The following is a 22,511-nucleotide window of genomic DNA, read 5'->3' as shown; positions in this document are numbered from 1 at the left end:
AGTCATAACTCAACTCGATTTGGCTTGAAACCCGACCCAGTCGAAAATGCTATAAAGCCACCGGTACACGGAGCATGTTTTCCGGCTGGATTGCTTGCACAAATATCTCGTATCTGAGGTAGAGCGCCGCACGCTTTGTTTACGATTGTCAGGCTAAAATCTAAAAAACTATTTAAAAAACCCGAAGATAGGACATCGATAAATAATCTCTAGATATCGTGACAAAATCACCTGCAAAACTCTGTCTCAATCGGAAGGGCGGTTCATTCAGAAGTACAGCCCTCTGAACTAGTGTAGCCCGTTCAACAATAGAAACCGGACCTCATGTGTGCAATGTTGCTTGTGCGCAATAGTGTCGTGTGTGCATTCGTCTCCTAATTTTTTATTTGTGCGCAATAGAGCTTGTAGGCAATCGATCTGTGGGCAATAATATTATGTGTGCAATGTTGCTTGTGTGCAATAGTATCTTGTGTGCAAACGTCCATTCTTCTCTTAATTTTTTAATTGTGCGCAATAGAGCTTGTAGGCAATTGATGTGTAGGCAATAATATTATGTGTGCAATGCGGCTTGGGTGCAATAGTATCTTGTGTGCAAACGTCCATTCTTCTCTTAATTTTTTAATTGTGCGCAATAGTGCTTGTAGGCAATCGATCTGTAGGCAATAATATTATGTGTGCAATGCGGCTTGTAAGCAATAGTATCTTGTGTGCAAACGTCCATTCTTCTCTTAATTTTTTAATTGTGCGCAATAGTGCTTGTAGGCAATCGATCTGTAGGCAATAATATTATGTGTGCAATGCGGCTTGTGTGCAATAGTATCTTGTGTGCAAACGTCTATTCGTCTCTTAATTTTTTAATTGTGCGCAATAGTGCTTGTAGGCAATCGACTTGTAGGCAATAATTTTTGTGCGCAAACGAATTGTTGGCAAATGAAATGTTGGCAAACGACACTGTAGGCAATCGATTTGTAGGCAATTGGGACCCTCCCTCTCGATAGTAAATGACAAAGCCGTCTGGAGTCACATTTCACATGAAAGCATTCGAATATTAAAACTTGTATATGAATAATAAAATTGTATATAAATAACTGTGAGTCTATTGTAAAAAGTAAAATTATATATATGTGAATGTCTATAGTCATTTCGCAAGTATGCAGTCAAAGAAGAGTCCATGATCTATTTTTCGTTGGTTGGCGAAAACGAACCAAGTCAGAAGTTAAAAGGCAGAAATCTTAAGTCCATCAACGTTGTAGTTAGTTTAACAAACGTTCTGAAATTCGATGTCTCAATAGTGGGATAAAGTCTATGTGATTGTTAAGTATGGACTTACAAATTAAAGAATTGCGTCGTGGTCCGAAACTAAGTGCTCTCGTGATCGATGTTCGCTCCTTTACGTCTCAAATAATAATGACAAGCATTCTCATTAGGTAACGGCGAAGGTTAGTCATCGAAATAATAAATAGTTAGATATCGGTGAGTTCGCTAAGAATACTGTAATATGACTCATCCAGATACTCTGTGTCCTTGTTCAAATTAATGCCATTTTTGTGTTCTTTAATATGTAGCATTTCCGAGACAAGTCTTTTATAATAGTTAGGTTCCGTATCCATTATTTTGACGTTGTCCCAATCGAAAGAATGATTAAATTCTTTAATATGTTCGGAAATGACTGAGTGTCTGGATGGGTCCATTTTTATATTATTTTTATGTTTGTTAATTCTAGTTTTTAATTGTCGCTTTGTCTGTCCCACATAAGAAGCCTCACAATCTTTACATGCAATCTTATATACAACATTACTATTAGTAGCTAATGAGTTCTTATCTTTTTGTGCTTTGATTATGCTACTTAATTTATTAAGGCATCTATAGCCAATTATGTGTTCCTTTCTATTGAATAATAATGTTGCTTTTTCAGATATGTTGTTGACAAATGGGATCACTATAAATTTTCTATTAACATCGCTCGAATCTATTGAGTTGTTTACATTGTTTCTGAGTTTACCATTAATCAGATTGTCGAGCCTGGTGTTTATTTTTTTTTAAATTAAATTGAGAGGATAACCATTGTTCAGTAATATTTCGATGACCATTTCTAAATTATTCTTGTGATATATAAGATAAGATAACAAAATTGCTCTGTCAACTAAACTGTAGATAGAGCCTATTTTATGGCAAATAGGATGATTTGAAAAAAATGACAAGTATCTACCCGAGAACGTTTTCTTGTGAAACCAGTCGATTTGTATGGTGTTATCTACTACCTGCACCGACAAATCTAAGAAACTAAGACAACGGTTATTCTCGTATTCTAAAGTGAATTGTAGGCGCTCATGATAGCTGTTAAAAGTATCCAGGATAAAATCAATTTTGTTCAACGGCGCGGACATAAATATGTCATCAACATATCTGCGATAAATAGATAAACGTACATTTAAAGAATTTAACGTTTTTTGTTCCAAGTCCTGCATAACCACATCAGCAATTATTGGGGAAAGAGGTGATCCCATTGGTGATCCATGCTGGGTTTGCTTGTATATAACGTTATTGAATGTGAAAAAAGTTGACGAAAGAACAAATTCTATCGCCATAATAAATTCTTTTTTTTGATACTTTCGTTCTTTGTTTTATGTAATCCCATCTATTGCTGATGCTCTCAAGTGCCAAACTTATGGAAACATTCGTGAAAAGCAAAACTACGTCCAACGACACTAACACTTTGTTGCTTAGAATCTTTTTGCCGGAGAGTTAGCTATACAAGTCAAAACTGTTGTTGACGTGACTGTCAGTCTTAGGTATGCTTTCAGAAATAATTCGATGTAAATAATTGGCGAAGCTATATAGTGCAGTGCTGACAGAAGAGACAATAATTCTAAAAGGATAGTTTTCCTTATGGATTTTCGGAAGACCATAGGCTTTAGGAAGGATTGAGTCGCTCGAGCGGAGAGAATAAACTTCCTTTTGGGAAATGTATTCTTTCCTTACCCATGTTTTTAATAGGTTATTTAACTTGTTTTCAATAATTTTCGAAGAGTCTTTTTTTACAACTGCAATGAGTACGTACTATAAGATCTTGTAACACATTTTTCATTTTCTGTATATACATATACATTTTTATTCATGGCAACCGTGATGACGTTCCCTTTATCCGCTCGTGTAAAAATAATGTTCGAGTTCTCATGAACAAAGCGTTGAGAATATTTGTGCATTGCAAGAATGCATGGACTTTATGCTTCAATAAAATTTAATTGTTGCCAATTGTTAGGAAAATATAACGTCGAGAATTTTAAGAAGATACAAAAGAAGAAAATATTTAAAAAAAAAGATCAGACTTTTGCTGGAAAAAAATTAATTTCTCGTTAATTAGGAATATGCTTCGATTTGTTCAAGTGTTTTAACATCATGTGGAAATTTAATGTTGAATATCCAAAGTTAAAATGCCAATTATATTCATGTTACATGCATTTGTATATACATTCTACTGTATTTATCTTTAAAGATTACGCGATTAAACATGAGGATGTGCGTGCAATTCGCTCGAAAATCTGCTCTTCCAAATCAAGTGCCTTGAACCGTTGAAAAGTTCAACGCTCATTGTTTTGCTAAACGTAAATGAAAAAATAATTATTCACATAGAAATAGAAGTTTGAAATGGTTTTATGTTTAAAATAGTGTTAAGTTATGTGTGTTAAGTTATATTTATATATAACTTTACAATATACGACACTGTTGGAAAATTTTTGTAGTTTTGTTAAAAAAAGTCCTTGTTAAAATTTTTGTGTAAAATAATCAATACATACATGTGTAGTATTAACATATGCCTGCTATGTTAATTGAATTTAACAAATTTAAAATGTAAAAAATTATTAAAATAATTTAAAAAATATGTTAAAATAACACAATTTGGACGTATTTATTAAATGTGTTAAAATTTACAGAAAGAGTGTTCATTTTACTCTATAACAGAAGTGGGAATAAAAATTTACAGAAAAAGAGTTTTGCAGATTTACTTCGACATAAAAGTTATGTTAATTGTACACATAATTAGCCTCAAATTACGATCAGAATTACATTTCCTTTCTGTTGAAATATTTTAACATAGTATCGGTGTTATCATTTAACACATATGTTAAATTAACACAAAAACTTGAGTGGACTATTTGGGATATGTGATTTATGTTATATTTAACACAAATTTTTCAACGGTGTATGTATATCTTAAATATGAAATTGTGATAAATTTCTGTTTACATTCTGTTTAAGTTTTTTTTATTTTTTCTTCCGATATTTAACTCTCAGAACAAAAACATTTTGTATGTAACATTATTATTGTTGCATTTTAATTCTGTTAGTACAATGTTGGAAAATTTTTGTACTTTTGTGAAAAAATCTGCTGATTATGTCTTTGTTTATCTTTTACATTAGACAAAGATAGACATATGATTTAACTATTAGTTAGCTTATCAATAGATTGGAACAACCGACCCTAAGTGATTTTATTTGGTTAATGATTATAGTCTAGGATCCGGCCGCGTGATTTATACGTTTATCTGTTATTTTATCAAAATGCGATTTTAATGGAAGATTACATATCAGGTCATACATCGCGGCCGGTGTGCCTAGCAAAATCTTGCCGCAACTACCCTCAATTAAAGCTGTTTTAATCAAATTTTTTTAGACAACTTTGTTCATTTGTTTGCGAAGTAAATGAAGCATCATCTGAAAAAGAGTGATCTAAAGAACTCGAAAAAAATGGGTTGCCACCCCTCAGTCTGCCGCAACCTCCTGGCAGCCAAGTGCAAAAAGATCCTTTTTAGTTAATTATCAACGTTCATCGTGTATCGCGACAATTTTTACACAAATTGAAGCTAAATTTTTTCTCTACACGATGAAATATGGTTGCCTGCGTAAAAGCTGCCGCAACTGATGGTTGCCAGCATTTGAATGACCCGGTCTCGTCTGCGCGAGCTCGCAATACGGGCTCACTTGCTGATTGGCTGACCGCGGAGAGACACAGAGGTTACTTTGTGTACACCGAGAGAAATAATTACTTTTTTCAAAAAAAATTATGTTGATAAGGGGTAATACCTAGCCGGAATTTTTTTTGACCATTTTTTTTTATTGGCTTAGATGGCGTAAAAACATGTCAAGAATAATGTCTGACATGATTTATTGTTGAACAAATTTTTTAAGTGCTCGTAAAAGTCGAATTTTTGAAGCAACTCCGAGCGCGTCAAAATAACAAATTGAATTTCGAAGCGAGTTTTGCCCCTTTCACTCATTACCGGCGGTGCAACGGTACACAAAATAGTTTCTGTTGTTAATTCTGTTGTTTGGACGATCGCTCCAAAAACGGTTTCAAGCGGAAAGGGGGTATTGGACATTGCTACAAATATTTCGGTTGTAACTTTCAACGGCGGATTATCTAGTGTCATGAAGATCATGGATGGTACTCGGCATTACTGTTGGTCGTCAATGTTTCGATTTTTGCTTGGTAGTCGATTCGCGCCGCATTAAACTCGCCGAGCGCTCAATGTCCGACGCCGCCAAAACCGAACGTCGTGATGCAAAATCAGCCAAAAAAGATTTGGAAAGGACTGAAATCAACTTGGAAGGCCAGTTAAATGGTGCTGAGATAGCAGAGTAAAGGTAAAAAAATCAGCAAGTCTATATCTTACAAATTTCATGTAGTACTTAAACACATTGTCAAACTTTAAACGCGTTTTTCTCAAAATTAATTTTTCAGACACGGCTAGCAGTAGAACTCGAGTAATTTTTATCCGATTAACTTGAAATTTTAACTGTAGCTTCTTAGATAGATTATCTATAGAAGTACACACGATTTTTAAGATCGATAAACAATTACGATTTTTATAAACAAATAAAGGCCGATTTTTTAGTCAAAAATCGATTTTTTTTCCAAATGGCTGCCAAGTTTGCAAAAATCAATATTTCTTAATATCCATGTGTACTTCTATAACTATACTCATGTAGATTATAAAAAAAATTTTTTTATTGTTCCAGATACGTTCGTTGGACACTTCTACTGCTAGTCGCGGGACGCCTCGAAAAAATCGACCCTCCTTCCGCGCACTGATGCGCCGCCATTTTGTAATAAAAATTAAAATAAAAAATGTTTTTTTGCACCTCAAGACAAGTGTAATAACCCCTCAAAATTTCATATTGATCGATTTATTAGCAAAGTCACAAAAAATTCACAAAAAACCCTTTAATTTTTTGCTTCCGGCTAGGTATTACCCCTTTAAAACCGGAAGATTGTACGTTGCCAAGCAAAATTGTTTTATTGATTCAACAAAATTTTTCCCTCAGTGTACGCATGCGTCAATAATGTTTAACTAGGTTGACAGCAGACGTTAACATTTTTCAAGTTAAACATTTTACGAGTTAAATTGCTGTTTTTGAAAAATGGACAAGTGTTTTCTGTGCGGTATACTGGTGGAGCAGTGCTTGCATTTAACAATATATCTTTCAAAAAGTGCTTTTTAATGTTATTGTTTCCTCGCAAAAAAAATTTTAAATACAGTGGCATTCAGCTGACAATAGAGTCAGTACAAAATTACGGCTACCATTTATCGTGCTTAAAAAAAAATGCAGTTTTGAAGCAGAAGTACAAGACGGAATTCGACAATTTCTGCAAAACACAAACTGTAAGTAAAATTTCTTATTCAAAATGAGGATAACATGAAATTTTCCGGACTCAGCATGATGCATATTCACAGGCTCCATTGGCTCCCGATCGGCAAAGCGCACATACCGCGTCAAATAACCTTGTACGTATACCAAACAGCGTTCTTTGCAATTAATTTGAGTTTAGAAAAGAATATTACTTGAATTTTTTACTCAAAATTACTTGAAAAAAAAATCGAGAAGAGTAATTCATGCTTAAAAATTGGTTTTGCCTCAATTATTTTTTAATTGATTAAATCTACTTTGCAGGAACAGCCAAGTACTTCTACTGTTGACGTGCAGCCAAGTACCTCTGACGTTGGAAAGGAGAAAAATTTGGACAATTATATTGAACAATCGAGCGATTTCCTGAACGATCATTCCCTTACCTCACTGTCTGAGGATTTGAAGAAGGTATTGAGATATTCTAAAGCCATGCATCACGATTATACTGATAATACGACCTCCTCGTTTCTGTTGATTACTGATTTCGTGTTTAAAGATCTTCGTCATTTCAATGACTGATAAAATAAACACCCGAGAAAAAAAGATTATATATATATAATTATATATAAATATATATAATTATATATGATTATATTATGAATTTTGTCTCCATATATGATTATATAATATCATTATATATGTTCATATATAATTATATAATTATATATATATAAATATATAATATTATATATAATATTTTTTCCCAGGCATTTACAAAAAATATTTGCTCCATTAGCCGCTACTCGCATCAACTCCATTAAAATCAGCAAAAGAGGCGCCTGCTGCGACATCAACGACTTTTGATCCAACGGCACCGAGTGAACCATATCGGTATCAAATATTTCAGATAACAATGCATCAGGATTGGCACAGACTCAACATCATTCATCTGAGCAAGTACTTCCACCAAGAGAATCGTCATCTACATCAAACAAAAAATCGGCATGCTTCTTTTGCGGCAACATAGAAAAGAGAATTGGTAGGCGACGGGTTTACGTTTTATTTCCGCAGTCAGAAACAATCGTAGATGCAATAAAGAAAACGGCGAAAACTTTCAATGATACTCGGGTACTCGCGAAATTAGAGAACAACAAAACCGTAGCATATCACGCAACCTGATGCTTTACCTCATATCAGGTACAGATGAAGCGGCAAACCGAGAAGCGCTCTGAGCCCGATAACTGGCACGAAAATAGAGAGCTGCATAAGACAGCATTCGACTCTCTTTCTACGCTCATAACCGCGGAAATCATTGAAAAAAACCGAATCATGTATCTCGCTGGCTTACTTTTGCGATACAAGGCCTTATTATTGGAGTTTGGAGGAACCAAAGCACGCGTTGAGGACTTCCAGAATTACCGTGCTGACAATTTAGAAAGTAAGATTATAAGTACTTTCGGTGACCGTATCACAGTAGAGGTATCAACCAAACCGCATCAAAAGAAAATTGTCTACATGCGTGACGTCGACATTTCCCGATTAGCTAGTAAAGCCGCGATTTTAGACACAAAAGACAAAAATATATTTAAAGATGTAGCTTGCAAACTGAGAAATTGTGTCACATCTCTTGGAAGCAAAAGGCTGCCTGACAATCTGACCGTAGACGACGTCATTCGTGGAGAATGCGAAATTCCCGAGAAATTGTTTGACTTTATGTGCAACCTCATTCAAGGGCCAGATATTCGTCGTAAAAATTCGGATGAAGATTTCATAAAGATAAGGTCTTTGTGCAGCGATATAATTTACATAATAACAAAAGGTAGAGTAAAACCATCAAAACATCTCGCCCTTGGATTGGCCATGAAGTCAATTACAAGTTCAAGAAAAGTTCTTACAATACTCAATAGATACGGTCACACTATAGGCTACAATTTAGCAGAAGAGATAGAGACCGAAATGACATACACAGCGCACAAAGACAATAAAGTGGTACCAGCCGGCATTGACGCGGCTAATGGACGAAACACTCACGTAGCGTTTGACAATTTTGATCGTTTCGTTGACACGGGCTCCGGGAAAGATACTTTGCACAACACTGTCAGTATTATTTATCAATTCGCTCAAGGGACAAATGGGGAGTCCAGTGATATTAAAACCATGGATTTATCAGAAACCAGCAATTCATCAGAAAACAGCAACGAATCTCGTCCACGTCCTCGTAAGAGACGGCGTTTCGATGAAATTTCACGGGACATTCGGCCGTATTACAAAAAACCCGTAACAAGTATGGCATTGCTTTCCGTCGATTTGATTGTATAAGCTATCGATGCGTGCAATCATGCGAAAGAGATTGCCATAGACAAAGATTTCGTGTGGGCCATGTCTTTGTCACGGATTGATTCGGTTTCCATGTGGTTAGGCTACAACTGCAAGGTCTTTCTCAATCGTAGCAAAATTCAAAATATCGAATATTTGCCTCCAATAAATTCATCCCCAACGTCATATGCTGTTGTTCATGAAACTCTCGTCTTCACGAGTGAAATTGCCGAAAAATGTCATCAAGAACAAATCATCACGTACGATTTAGCCATAGCCAAAATGGCCATGCAAATTCAGAAAAATGAAAGTCCTAAATTTGATAATATTTTCATAAATTTAGGAGCATTTCACATGCAAATGGCGCTCTTCAAAGCCATTGGGAAGTACATAGACTCCAGTGGATTAGTTGACATTTTGGTTCAAGCTAAAGTACTAGCAGGAGGCTCGATGAATAGTTTCTTAGACAGTAAGCACTTTAATCGTTGCAAGCGACTTCATCCTTTGACCTCCGGTGCCTTGCAGGTTCTTCATTTCGAACACTATTTGTCGCAAATTGAATCAGATCCTGAGACGTTAAATGAAGAATTGCTCGCGATTATGAACACTTCACCTGACCTGATTTCACTTGACGTTAACGACAGAATCGTTTTACCTGGTTCACTGCAGAAAATTTTAGAGGGTTATAAGCAGTTCTGCGAAGTGACTTTAGAAGGTGGTCATGGGAAAACGGCTCAATATTACTTCCAATACACTCAGTTCATTAATCTATTCCTCCGATTTTCGAGAAGCATTCGTTGCAGTAATTTCGAGCTCTACTTGGACTCCATTTTCGAAATGTGCGATTTGTTCTTCGCATTAAATCAGCCGAATTATGCCAGATGGTCTGCCATATATTTGAACAACTTGGTCAATTTGAAGATTGAAGATTCACCTCTCGTTTCGGAATTTCGTCGAGGAGCGTTCGGTGTTAAGCGTATGAAGGCAAGTTTGGCTAGGTTACCAGTAGACTTGACGCTAGAGCAGACCATCAATGCCGACACCGGTAACACCTTAACTGTAGTTAGTCATTTCACGAACTCCATATCTGCGCGTCAAAGATGGGCCCTTAGTCACAGTATGAGGACCAAAATTTTGTCAGCAATAAAAGAGGACATCGGTTTATCACACAAAGATATGACACTTCTCACTCCTTGCAGAAGAATCAAATTGATAAAGACAACAAAAATCTGAACAGTATCATTGAAACAATAAAGAACACAGTCAATTCTTTCGATGCAAATATAGATAAAAATGTGTTGTTCAACATTTCTACCGGCAAAGCAGCGTCTTCAGACGTAGCTGATTTTCTGCTTAACATTAGGTCGTTAGGTAGTGAGCAAAAACTGCGTTTTATTTCGGAATGTGTTGATATCCCTGGGAGATTTGAGAAACCAATAAAGCAAAACAAACTCCTGAATTTCGCATCTCAGTGTGTTAAAAAGGCCCAAAAAAGTAAAGACGGGAGCAAGCGGGCTCTTCTCAAAATGGAACGAGACGTATTTGGACGGCTGTTGGCAATCGCTGTCGAAAAAGAAGTTGATATTGAGTACTGCTTGACGTATCCTCTCGCACCCGTGCCACCTGCTCTTTTTCAGTGTTCAGGTGAAATGTTCAAGACGGATAAGTCTACTTTAGCCAAACAGATAAAGTCAAACATTGAATTAGCTGATCCTGCACAAGTTGACATCAAAGTAATTGATGGTTTCTACTTCTTATATCTCGTAGGATCGTCCATGCCTCAAACATTTGGAAAAGTAGCTGAGTCGATTTTAATAAAACTTTGCTCAACAAATGCCCGTGATAATATTTGACAGGCATTTAACGCCTTCCATCAAAGATTGCGAACGTCAAAGTCGACAAGAATTTGATATTCCGTACACGATTCACGGCCCTCTCCAGCTCAGACACAGCGATTTTTTAGGAAGTCTGAAAAATTACTGTTTTAAAGAGGCTCTGGTAAAATTCTTGGCTGATCACTAGCAGGACGAATCTATTGTTTCAATATTGCACGATAAGAAGGTTTTCATTACAGTCGGGGAGCAGTGCTTTTCATATCATTCAGTCGGAAACCGCGTTGTAAAAGCCGAAGAAATAGATTTGGAATGTCAGCATGAAGAGGCTGATACGCGAATAATGTTTCACATAAGCAAAGCGCGTCCAAACTCAAAAATTTTGGCGAAAGCTACTGACACTGACGTCCTGGTAATTTTGCTGAGCAATATGCACAAAGTTTCTGAGTTACAAATTTGATTGGCTGGTACCACGTCGAAGAGAGGTGATAAAAAAGATCAAAATTGCATAAATTGTACGGAATTGGCGTCGAAGTTGGGTCCCACTTTATACCTCGCTCTGCCGGCATTTCACGCGTTTATGGGTTGTGATTATACAGCTGCGTTTTACAACAAAGGAAAAGTCAGACCCTTTAAAATCTTTTCGAAAAACCTGACCTTTCAGAAGGTTTTCGCGTCATTAACCGACGTGACAGACGTTTAATTTTTGTAAATTTGATGTGGTAAAATGCTACAGATCCGTGTTGTATTAAATTACGCGCTGAAAATTGCGGTTGGTTATTGGATGGTTTTTTGAAACCAACGTGGTTCGTTGGGGATCCAACGCCGTTGAAAGTTGAAGATGTATTGCGTGTGTCGATGAATGAAAATTCTGAAAACGCGAATAATAATTCTGATGATGTGAAGTATGATGTTGCGAGTTCAGACGAGTCGGAAAACGAATAAGCGGCGAAATTTATTTATAAAAGGAATTTTTGAAAACTTGTTTAAGAACTATTGTAATATTAAAGAAATTCAAGGAAATTGCTGTAATTATTCCATTGTAACACATTAAGATTGAAGAGCTCGCGCAGGCGAGAACGGATCATTCAAATGCTGGCAACCATCAGTTGCGGCAGCTTTTACGCAGGCAACTATATATTCCATCGTTTAGAGAAAAAATTTAGCTTCAATTTGTGTAAAAATTGTCTCGATACACGATGAACGTTGATAATTAACAAAAAAGGACCTTTTTGCACTTGGCTGCCAGGAGGTTGCGGCAGACTGAGAGGTGGCAACATATTTTTTTCAAGTTCTTTAGATCATTCTCTTTCAGATGACGCTTCATTTACTTCGCAAACAAATGAACAAAGTTGTCTAAAAGAATTTAATTAAAACAGCTCTAATTGAGAGTACTTGCGGCAAGATTTTGCTAAGCACACCGGCCGCGATGTATGACCTGATATGTAATCTTCCATTAAAATTGCATTTCAATAAAATAACAGATAAACGTATAAATCACGCGGCCGGATCTCGTACTATTAATTACATACTATTAATTATTTACAAAAGGGACTTCCTCCTCGATGACCTTGACCTTGACATATGTTATCAAGGTCACCCTCCTGAGTGACCTTCAGAAGTTTTTAGCCGGCGGTCGTTATTCGTTAAAAAGTTATTAACAAAAAAAGTTTGGAAAATATGGCAGTTATTTTGAGTATTGAGAGGTATAAACGACTAATATTACGTTATTTTTTAAAGCAGAGAATACTTTATTTCGCGAGAAAGTCGCTGTTTTACCAAAACACAACGTTTAAAGCAGTAAATTGTTGATAAATTGAAGTCTTTTTGTTAAAGCAGAGAATAGTTACATAGGTTAGATGACGCGCTTTAACAGTATTTAACTGTTTAAAGCGCGTCACTAACCTACATAGGTTAGATGACGCGCTTTAAACAGTTAAATACTGAAAACATATGTTGTCAAGGTCACTCAGGAGGACAACATATGTCTGACGGTCAAGGTCATCGGGGAGGATGTCCCTTTTGTAAATAATTACTTTAATTACTTATAGTATTAAATTTCTGTAAGAGTGTCTGCTATGTTAAAAAACTATATAGAATTTAACAAGTGTAAAATGTAAAATTATTAAAATAATTAAAAAAATATGTACAAAAATACAATTTGAACGTATTTATTAAATGTGTTAAAATTTACAGAACAAGAGTGTTGATTTTACTCTATTAACAGAAGTGAGGGTAATTCAGCATAAGATTCAACATAAAAGTTATGTTAATTGTACACACAATTAATAACTTCAAATTACGATCTTACGAAAATTACATTTTCTGTTGAAATATTAAGATAGTATCGGTGTTACTATTTAACGCATCCATATTAATGTTAAATTAACACAAAAATTTGAGTGGACCGTTTGGGTGGACCATTTAATTTGTTATATTTAACAAAAATTTTCCAATTGTGTACTGAAAATCTGCAGTTTACGTCACATATATTATAGATTTTCAGTACTAGCAATGAATATCAGAATACAGCCTGTATAGGTATGTAGATGGTTTATACAGCAACATTGCATTATTTCAAATACGTTGCATCGCACTATTGCTATAATGTTTCATTGCAATCTTTTTAAAGACGTTTTAACATTAACTGCAATCTTGCAGCAATGATGCAGCAATGTTTCGGAACTAATTTGCAACATTGTCAATCTTTTGATGAAATTATTCTACAGCTTTTCTATGCTATATAGGTAATTTCCACAAACGATTTTTGAGTGGCTGACGTAAAGGGAATTCCGGAACGCCGCCGGTCGTAGTGAATTCTCTTGAGCTGGTATACTGGTGGAAAATGGTAGAAGGTGGGGTCATGTGAAGTCGTGGGTGCAATTAACGAGGGCATACGGCGAACTTCCGGTGCCGCTTCACGCTACAGCGACCTGTTGGGAACCGAATGTCAAGATTGCTGCATTGTTCTTCCCCGATAGCTATACGTTACGTCGTAGTACTATTACCGTCGTTGCACAAACACCATGAACCCCCCGACACTCTTCCTTTACCCGTTCCGTAACTAACAGGGCTGTGCTCGAATTAATAGAGTTTTTTAGATTCCAATTTTTTTCGAAATAGTCTTCTTTCTCATTCAGATCGAGCGGCGATTTCTATGGAAAATATCAACGCGACAAGATCATAAATTGTTTTCCGTTAGATTGCAAATAATTTGGCGCTTTCGAATCGCGAGAGTGTTATACAGTTTCATGTATCACACACACATTAGGGAAGTGACGTATCGTTTCCAAAGCGTGAACTAGGAGACAGCGGCGTAATCGTTGCGCCAACAGAAACAGGGCTTTTGCTGTTTTTGTTAGACGATAATTAAAGAGCGCGCGAAATAGAACGGGTTATACCTCGACTCTACTGGCAGCTACATGCACGATCGTCTCGTTTCACAGAAACGCGGAGAAATGTCTCGTCCACATAATGGTAACATCTCCGAGAGCAGTAAAACAAAACGGTCGATATTCGCGATTTATAGTTCCGCGCGCAGAAAGGTTTATTTAGCTGTCAATATATGTTTGATTGACTTTATAAGTCTTAAATTAAAGTAATTTTGGTAATTATGCATTTTAGGAGAAGCATCTCCGATGACCTTGACTTTGACATATGTTGTCAAGGTCACCCTTCAGAAGGTTTTAGCCGTCGCTCGTTTTTTATTAAACAGTTATAAACAAAAAAAGTTTCGAAAATATAGCAGTTATTTTAAGTACTGGGAGGCATAAACGACTAATATTACGTTTTTCTTTAAGGCAGAGAATACTTTATTTCGCGAGAAAGTCGCTGCTTTACCAAAACACAACATATAAAGCAGTACCTACCTACATAGGTTAGTTTAAAAGTATTTAAGTGTTTAAAGCGCGTCAACTAACCTATATATGCACCTATATATGCTATATTTTCCAAACTTTTTTTGTTAATAATTTTTTAACGAATAGCGAGCAACAGCTAAAATCTTCTGAAGGTCACTCGTGGTCATGACCTTGACAACATATATCAAGGTCATTGAAATTGGTGAGGTCGCTAAACTTTTTTTGTTAATAACTTTTTAATAAAAAACGAGCGACGGCTAAAACCTTCTGAAGGTCACTCAGGAGGGTGACCTTGACTACATATGTCAAGGTCCAAGTCCAGGTCACCGGAGGTGCTTCCCCTATAAAGTGCATAATTACCGTAATTTTAAACTAAAGTATTTCCAACAAAGACGTATTTACAAAAATCTAAAAATAATTTTTCAAATTCAAGATTAAACATCGATTCTCTTTGCAATTTTTAGAATTTCAACATTCAATTTATTTTTTGGAATTTTGTCGTTTATTTTGTTTTTAACTCAATCTCAGTGGAATAGAAAATTTCGTTTATTTTATACATGTCTTTGTAAATTATTGAAAGATGCTTTGAGATATGTCCTTGTTGGAAAATAAATTCTTCATACATTTATTTAATGATGTTATTAGGAAATTTCCTTAAAATAATTGTATATTGGTGTTCTAGACTTGTAGGAAATTATTAAGATTGTCTTATTCTGTAATTTAATATTACGTAAAAATTGAGACACAGATTGCTAAAATATTTGGGCAAATTTTAGGAATGTATTTCTTAATCAATGTTGAGTTAATTTTTCTTTAGCAAAAATTTGATTAAACATTCTCCTTTTTGTTATTTTTCAATTCTCAACGTTAAATATAACTAATTGATAATTATCAATAAGAATTACATTCTGTTAAAATGTAAGATTCCATTCAAGATTCTAAATACAGGAAAAAAGATCGATTTCTTAATATTAAAATTAGTACCTCGAGCAAACAATTAAAAATCTGGATTAAAAAATCTGAAACTTATAATTATAAAATTAAAATATCTAAAATTAATTAATTAAAATTTTAAATGTATCTGTGAGGCAAATCGTTTTTATATTTGTCAAAGAACTTCAAAAGTTCAAGATTGCGAAAATCGTACACACTGATCTTTCCGATGCGGCAAACGGAACGAGACAAATTGTAGATAAATGTGAGGATATCGTGAGGCGAATGAACAATATTTGTGAATTTCATATGTCAGAACGCTACCACGGTCCGATCGTCGACGGGGCGCAGCTGCGCGATGTTTTGATGTTTATTAGATGACTCGCGATTTCATGCGGTGCACGACAATACGAACCTGTCTCCCTTACAAAGACCAGACTCCTCCACGGCCCAGTCGACGTAGAGGCCGATCGCGTCGTCTCTGGGCCCGGCTCCGAAACGGGGACTTTTCGGATCCGCGCTGACTTCTATCGCGTGGATCGTGACTTGCGTCGAGCCGGAAATGCAGCTGCAAACGGGACGATGAACTTAATTAAGGACTCGTCGAAAGGCACAACGTACAACGGAGCCAAAAAATTTCATTTTTTAGTGAAATCCACAAGCGGACCAATAAAATCTTAATTATAAACATATTAAACGACAAAGAAACATTGTCGTAAAAAAAGATGAAAAGCTGCAGATAAATTTTTGCCAGAGAAAATTTTTTTGAGGAAGAATTTCGATTTTAAATTAAGTAAAAAAACTTATGTGCAATAAACCGCGGTAGTTGTACAGTCTATTTGATTTAAGTGTATACACTCACAATTAGTTACTTTTTTAAATAATAGAATTATGTATAAGCAATGAAATAAATTAAAGAATGTATACCTGAATATTGTATCGTTTTTTTGTTTTTCTTGAGTTTCGGCCAGCTCCAGGGCGGTTTGCAAGGCTCTGCTCTCCTCGTGAAGAGTCAGCAGCTCGAGTTCCTCGCGGCCCAGTCTGTACTCCAGTTCCGCTTGCTGTATTCGAACATCGATGTTGCTGAAATAAACATTGCGTATATTTAAAGCGCCTTTACATCACAAAAATGTCGAATAGATGAAGTCTAATTTCGACAACTGTTTTTCAATGTGCATTTTTTAATAAACATTTTGTTCCTTGCATTAGACAATCTTTTACTATAAAAATTAGTTTTTTATTTAAAAACAAAAACAATGTTCTCTCATTGCCCCAATGTAAATCAATATTTAATAAAAAAATTTCCATCGAGCCTTCTGGATAAAAGTTAGATATTCATTTAGGATATCAGAGAAAAAAACAAAATCTTATAGAAAAATTATTTTTTTGCTTAATTAATTTTGTTTTTACAAATAAAAAACATTCAGTAAACTTCTTTCTCTTTACTACAGATTTCTTTAATTATATAATTTCATACAATGCCAATACAGAATCTTATTTCATAAGCATTTCGTGCATAAATCATACTTTTATTCGATAATATCATAAGATTAATTTATTATATTGTAGAATAAATTTCGAGTTTGGTTTATCGTATTGTAAAAATTAGAATACTGATATATTATAACAACAAATAATTAGAACTATTTATCTAATTTCTTCTTTTTTCGATCTTTTATTAAATTATCGTAATGGTATCTAAGAATACCTTTACTAACATTAATTAGACTAATTAGTAACTAAAGATATAAATTTAATAAATTAACACACTTTCGATCACTTAAACATAAACTATGCTGACCATTTTGATAATTATCAGCTGTGCATCAAATAAAGTGATTATACGTTGGCCTTGTACGCGCAGTGCAATAATATCCCATTAAAGCATATTGCAATAATTACGTTGACAAGTTCATTTTTTTGTTTATATTGTCCTATAGACTTTGCATGTAGATTCTTTCATACTACCGCGTTTATGGCAGACGTTCGTAAGGTATCGGTAATCACGATTGACGATAAACGGGGGCCGAATGAGCCCGCGGCGGATCTCCTCGTACTTACTCCGTGATATCGAGACGCTCGAGCGCGAGCTTCAGGTTCTTAATCGCCAGACGCTTATTGTCGGCGTCCCGTCGCAACCTTTGAAGCCGCTCCTCGGCCGCTTTCCTGTCGGCCTCGGTCAAGGGTGGCGCGCCGTTGCGTAATGCCAGTCTGCTGCTCAGCGTGTTGCAGAGCTGGCCCTTGAGCCTGAAAAAATAGCGAGAGGCACGAATGTCGTGACTGGGAAAAAAACACTTTCGCTACCTGCGACCTCGATCTCAGAAACGCAACATTGAGATCCAAAGTTGTCTTAATTGTTTTCTCGCTGGAAATATCTGGGATTATCACCTCACATAAAAAGAAAATCATCCGTCTCTTAATCCTTATATAATTTTATGTTGCGTACTCTCTAAAAGAATGAAATATGACTCAAAACGACTGAAATGCAAGTGTAAAAGAAAAGTGAAAATTAAGCCTAGCTGTGCACTTCGAGTGATTCGCCATTCTAAGAAAGAGTAAAATTGCGCTCTATAAGTTGGAGTGAAATCGCACTCTATTTGAGTAAAAAGTAAAAAAGCACTCTTTTTGAGTGCAGTAGATCAGTGTCTATAAGAGTGAATTATGGCACTTTATAATTTTGAATAGAAAATTTCTGTGAGTCATTTATCAGTCAATCTTTAGTAAATCGTGATTCATTATAACTTTAGAGTGAGATCGTATCACTCCGGTAGAGCAGTCGCTCTAAAAATTTGAGTGAAAAATTCACTCCTATCTATGAGTGCCCGCATTTATTCAAATTAGAGGCAATAATTAGTGACAACCTTTTCTTTTGGTGTGTCTATCGCAATCACTTTAATACATTAGTGGTGGAACTACTCTATGAGATTTATAGAGAGTAGGATACTTCGCTTGTACACTGCGCATTATGTTTTAATAAAGTCTTTTTTTATTTTAATAAATAGATTAAAGGCTCCTCTATAATGAGGAGTCTACTACTTCGGAAAAGAATGAAATTAGTGTTGGTATGAAATATTCGCAAAGAGCGAGCAGCAGAAAAAGGCTAAAAAGAATGTTAATGGCGTTAATGGTAATATTTTTATCTTCTTAACTCTCCTTTGGGACGATTCATTCATGCATATACATATTATAACGTCGAAAGCGAAGAAATTGCTCCGACAAATTAATTCAAAGAAGTCTATCGCTAAGTAGGGACTTTGGATCGCGATCGTATTCATTTATGAAAATCCGGTTCTTGCCTTTTTCTATAAAGAATATAAAGTTCGCTCATTGCCCATCGCTCGTTTGTTATCTCTTTGCGCGCGATTATTATAATAAAGGAATGGGTCGTGATCAATGAGGCTCTCTCCCAGTCGCGTATCTCAAGGATGTAATCAAGCAATTACTCACGTCTGTATGATGTTTTCTTTGTCGCGTAAAGCCACTCGGAGAGCGTCCAGCTCTTTGTAATGATCTCTGTTCCGGTGACCAGCGGGGGACGGGATGCCCCCAGAAATACTGCCGCCTTTCTTCCGCCTCGGTGTCGTCGACAATGACACCTCTATACTGGCCATCTGAAATATGACAGATATATACATACATACAATATAATTAAAAGTTGTTAACATAATAATTATTTTTTAACGGCAAAATTTAATACTTTAGCTTGAGTTATGAGTTTAGTTTGTATTTAACGTTTAAATTCGTACGCCGCTGTTTAGTTTACAACCCCTGACCTTAATTAAACATATTTCATTTTCTCATATTAGTGTGTAATTAAATTATAATTAAGTTGTATTATTAAACTTATCTCATTTTCTTACATTATCCGATTAAATATTTAGTAATCTTTTATATTTCTTTATCTCTTATAAATTATTAATAAAGTCATTAATAACTTTCATGTAATTTTGACATAATAATTGTACACCAATTCTAATCTTATTTGAGATACGAGAAAATTGTAAAAGGCAGCGTAATACATATAGTTTGATGCTAAGTAGTAATAATTTTAAATTAATAATGGACTTCAATTAACATATATACTTCATTAATTTTAGATTTTCTGTCGTTTTAATGTAATTTTACATTCTTATAGATGTAACATTTGAATAGTTTTATGGTTAATAAGAGATCTTTAATCAATTCCGTATCTGCGACTGCAAATATTTATATTAACTTAAAATATTAGTTAAAAATTTGATCGACATTTTTATTCAGTAGGTAAATACAATATCTAACTTTGCGTAGAGACGTAAAATATACATATATTTATTATATCGTATAATTGTTTGGATTAAAGAAGTAACACACAACGAGTTTCAGCATTCTCAAGGTGCGGGTTTAACTACTTTTCTGAAGCATAGCTCGGGGAAAGCAGCTATCATCTTGATATAATGGATACATTATGCACAGTCGATTTTCTCACATGTGCGAACAAGCAAAGCAATTTACCTAACGACGAAGGGCATAGGTCCCACGAGACGATGTCGCAAATAATTCCTCGAACATGAATATTTATAAACGATCATGCTTGTGGACAATTACAATTCCGCCGTTACCCGTGTACCGTAACCCGTTGTTTCCCGCTGCGAATATTTATAAAATCTGCAATAAGTCGAAAAGGTTTATTGCGACGTGAGTCGAATAATTTCCATATCGACATTTCCACAACGTATATTATTGTCAGCCTTCCGCAAGTACAAGATAAAAGATGATTGTCCATGGAAAAGCTGCAAATAAATAAACCTTGAATAAATTGTGTCACATGCACGCCAGGGGAGATTGCAGCAACTTGAGGACGTCAACAATTATTTTTTACATTAATATAAAATATTACGCCGATATGATATTTAATATTTAATTTAATGTATAATACAGAAACGCTGTTTAATCGTCAAATTTAAAAAAAAAATTAATAATGTGGCAATTTTCAACCCCTTTTCTGGCAACTTTAAGGATCATGAATTAATGGGATTTTAATGAGACAGGAGTTATGCAAGAATTATTCATACGCGGAGAGAAGAGGAAAGTAAAATGACGACGAACTCCTTCCGTCCGTAGGTATACCCCGCGTGCTTGTGTTAGTTTCTAGCTTTTCGGTTCGCTTCTCCGCGACTCCTCGTCATTCGACAGCATCCGCAGCAAAGGTGCCGGCGAGCAACGCGGCGCAGCTATCAATTATTCGGATTTCGAGGTGTGCGCACCATTTTCGGTCGCGGGCCTTCATTGCGTCTCTCCCTCGAAGAGCTACTCTCTTTGTTTCCCTTTTTTTCGACGTTGGCAACGCGCGTGGATACCGATCCGCGAAAGACGAGAGCGATGGACTATGCGGGAGAGGTTCGGCGCGCACGCGGCATGAATACGAATTTATCGTTCCATTAAACCTATGATTTGTGACGACGGGGTCGGGACGGGATGTCTCGGTCTTAATGGACTTCCACCGTTGGTATTGCACACGACGGCGATCTCCACGATGGTCCTTGAGGAGACGGCACGGACCCCCTTCTCGACGGCTGTCGCGCGGGAAGGTCAATGCCGGCTCCCGTAGTCCGCGTCAAGGACCGATATGAAGCCTCTCTCGCGAGCGCGCTGTGTTACTAGCTAAAGTGAGGCTCGTATGTGTACAGAGAATCAACTACGACTACTATGAGCCGGATGTTTACGCGCGATCGACGTCGAAGATGTCATTCGCTCGCAATTCGTCTTGTCACGTTTGCGTTTTGTTCTTCATGCAATTTGTGAACAATATAATATGTTGCAATTAGGCAATATCAAAATCTAAAGATACATTAATTTCCCGATCTGAGACAATTTTTATTTTACACTTACACTCTAAATCTCATAGAGCAGTTTCGCCACTAATATATTAGAGTGATTGCGATAGTCACTCCAAAAGAGAGGGTTGTCACTCTAATTTGAGTAAATAAGCACTCTAAAGTAAGAGTGAATTTTTAATTTTAATTTTTAGAGCGCGAGCGGTTACTCTATCGGAGTGATACGATGTCACACTAAAACTATAGTGAATCACGATTCACTAAAGATTGACTGATATAAATGACTCTAACAGAGTGAAATTTTCCACTCAAAATTGTAGAGTGACATAATTTTTCTATGGACACTGATCTATGCATTCGAAAAGAATGCCCTTTCACTCAAATGGAGTGCGATTTCACTCCAACTTATAGAGCGCAATTTTACTCTTTCTTAAAGCGAATCATTCGAAGTACACAGGTTCAATTTTCGCTTTTCGTTACACTTGCATTTTACTAGTTTTGAGTGATATTTCACTCTTTGACTTTTAAATAGCAATAATTATCGTACATACATTAGGAAATTATCTCTTATCTTTTTTCAAAACGCGTTATTTTTTTGCGATTTGTGTCGCGGAATCTATGCTCGGAGTATCGTGCGCTTTGCGCATAAGGAAGAAATTCCCTGGTCAAGCACTTTTACTATCAAATATGCCTTGATATTAACGATCAAGCGTTGGTTGAAAGCCATTGGGTTGATTGTTACAAGCCGATCTCCCGTGTCATGCACGTCAGGAAGAAGAAAAATTTAAGATCGTTGAACTTTGAACCGTGATGAGTTCTGCAAGTCGCGGCGACAGCGGCCGGACGTTCCCGCGGGAATAGGTGCATCCGGTTCATCGTCGGTCGTACCGAGATGCCCGGTTGGTGGTCCGTTGTCTCGTCCACACTTGAGACACACCATGCTCACGATACTCCTATATCGCGTTTGCCTCTATCGCAAGAGCACATATACGCGCGCGCGCGCGCACACGCACGCACGCGCACACACACGCACACGCGCGCGCGCGCATACATATACACTTGCATCGCCAGGGGGGACAGCGATAATCCCCTTCAAGGACCATGTATCAAGGACCGCGGTGTACCGT

General features: G+C 36.2%; 1 protein-coding gene and 1 long non-coding RNA gene across 5 annotated transcripts in view; one reads left to right on the top strand and one right to left on the bottom strand.

Annotated features, from left to right (window-relative positions):
* The window catches only part of Sprt (PDZ domain-containing protein sprite), a 195,755-nt gene that overhangs the window by 15,074 nt on the left and 158,170 nt on the right, over nt 1-22,511 (bottom strand). For 3 of the 4 annotated variants that reach the window (XM_077422544.1, XM_077422545.1, XM_077422546.1), the window contains 4 exons: nt 19,019-19,182; nt 17,633-17,818; nt 16,499-16,654; nt 15,987-16,139 (listed from right to left, as the gene is read on the bottom strand). In XM_077422544.1, coding sequence (XP_077278670.1) covers nt 15,987-16,139; nt 16,499-16,654; nt 17,633-17,818; nt 19,019-19,182 — 659 coding nt within the window. Of the gene's footprint in view, nt 1-15,986; nt 16,140-16,498; nt 16,655-17,632; nt 17,819-19,018; nt 19,183-20,062; nt 20,206-22,511 lie in introns of those variants that run through there. The other variant, XM_077422548.1, reaches the window with a different exon arrangement.
* On the top strand, nt 3,913-7,213 carry LOC143906453 (uncharacterized). The gene is made up of 3 exons (XR_013259521.1): nt 3,913-5,646; nt 6,022-6,788; nt 6,955-7,213. It is a non-coding gene; the product is annotated as an uncharacterized LOC143906453 (long non-coding RNA).

The sequence above is a fragment of the Temnothorax americanus genome, unplaced genomic scaffold (assembly GCF_048541705.1).
Source record: "Temnothorax americanus isolate GAGA-0224 unplaced genomic scaffold, ASM4854170v1 Scaffold71, whole genome shotgun sequence".
Lineage (NCBI taxonomy): Eukaryota > Metazoa > Arthropoda > Insecta > Hymenoptera > Formicidae > Temnothorax > Temnothorax americanus.
Note: the sequence above shows the minus strand (reverse complement) of the source record. Positions and strands in the feature narration are given on the sequence as shown.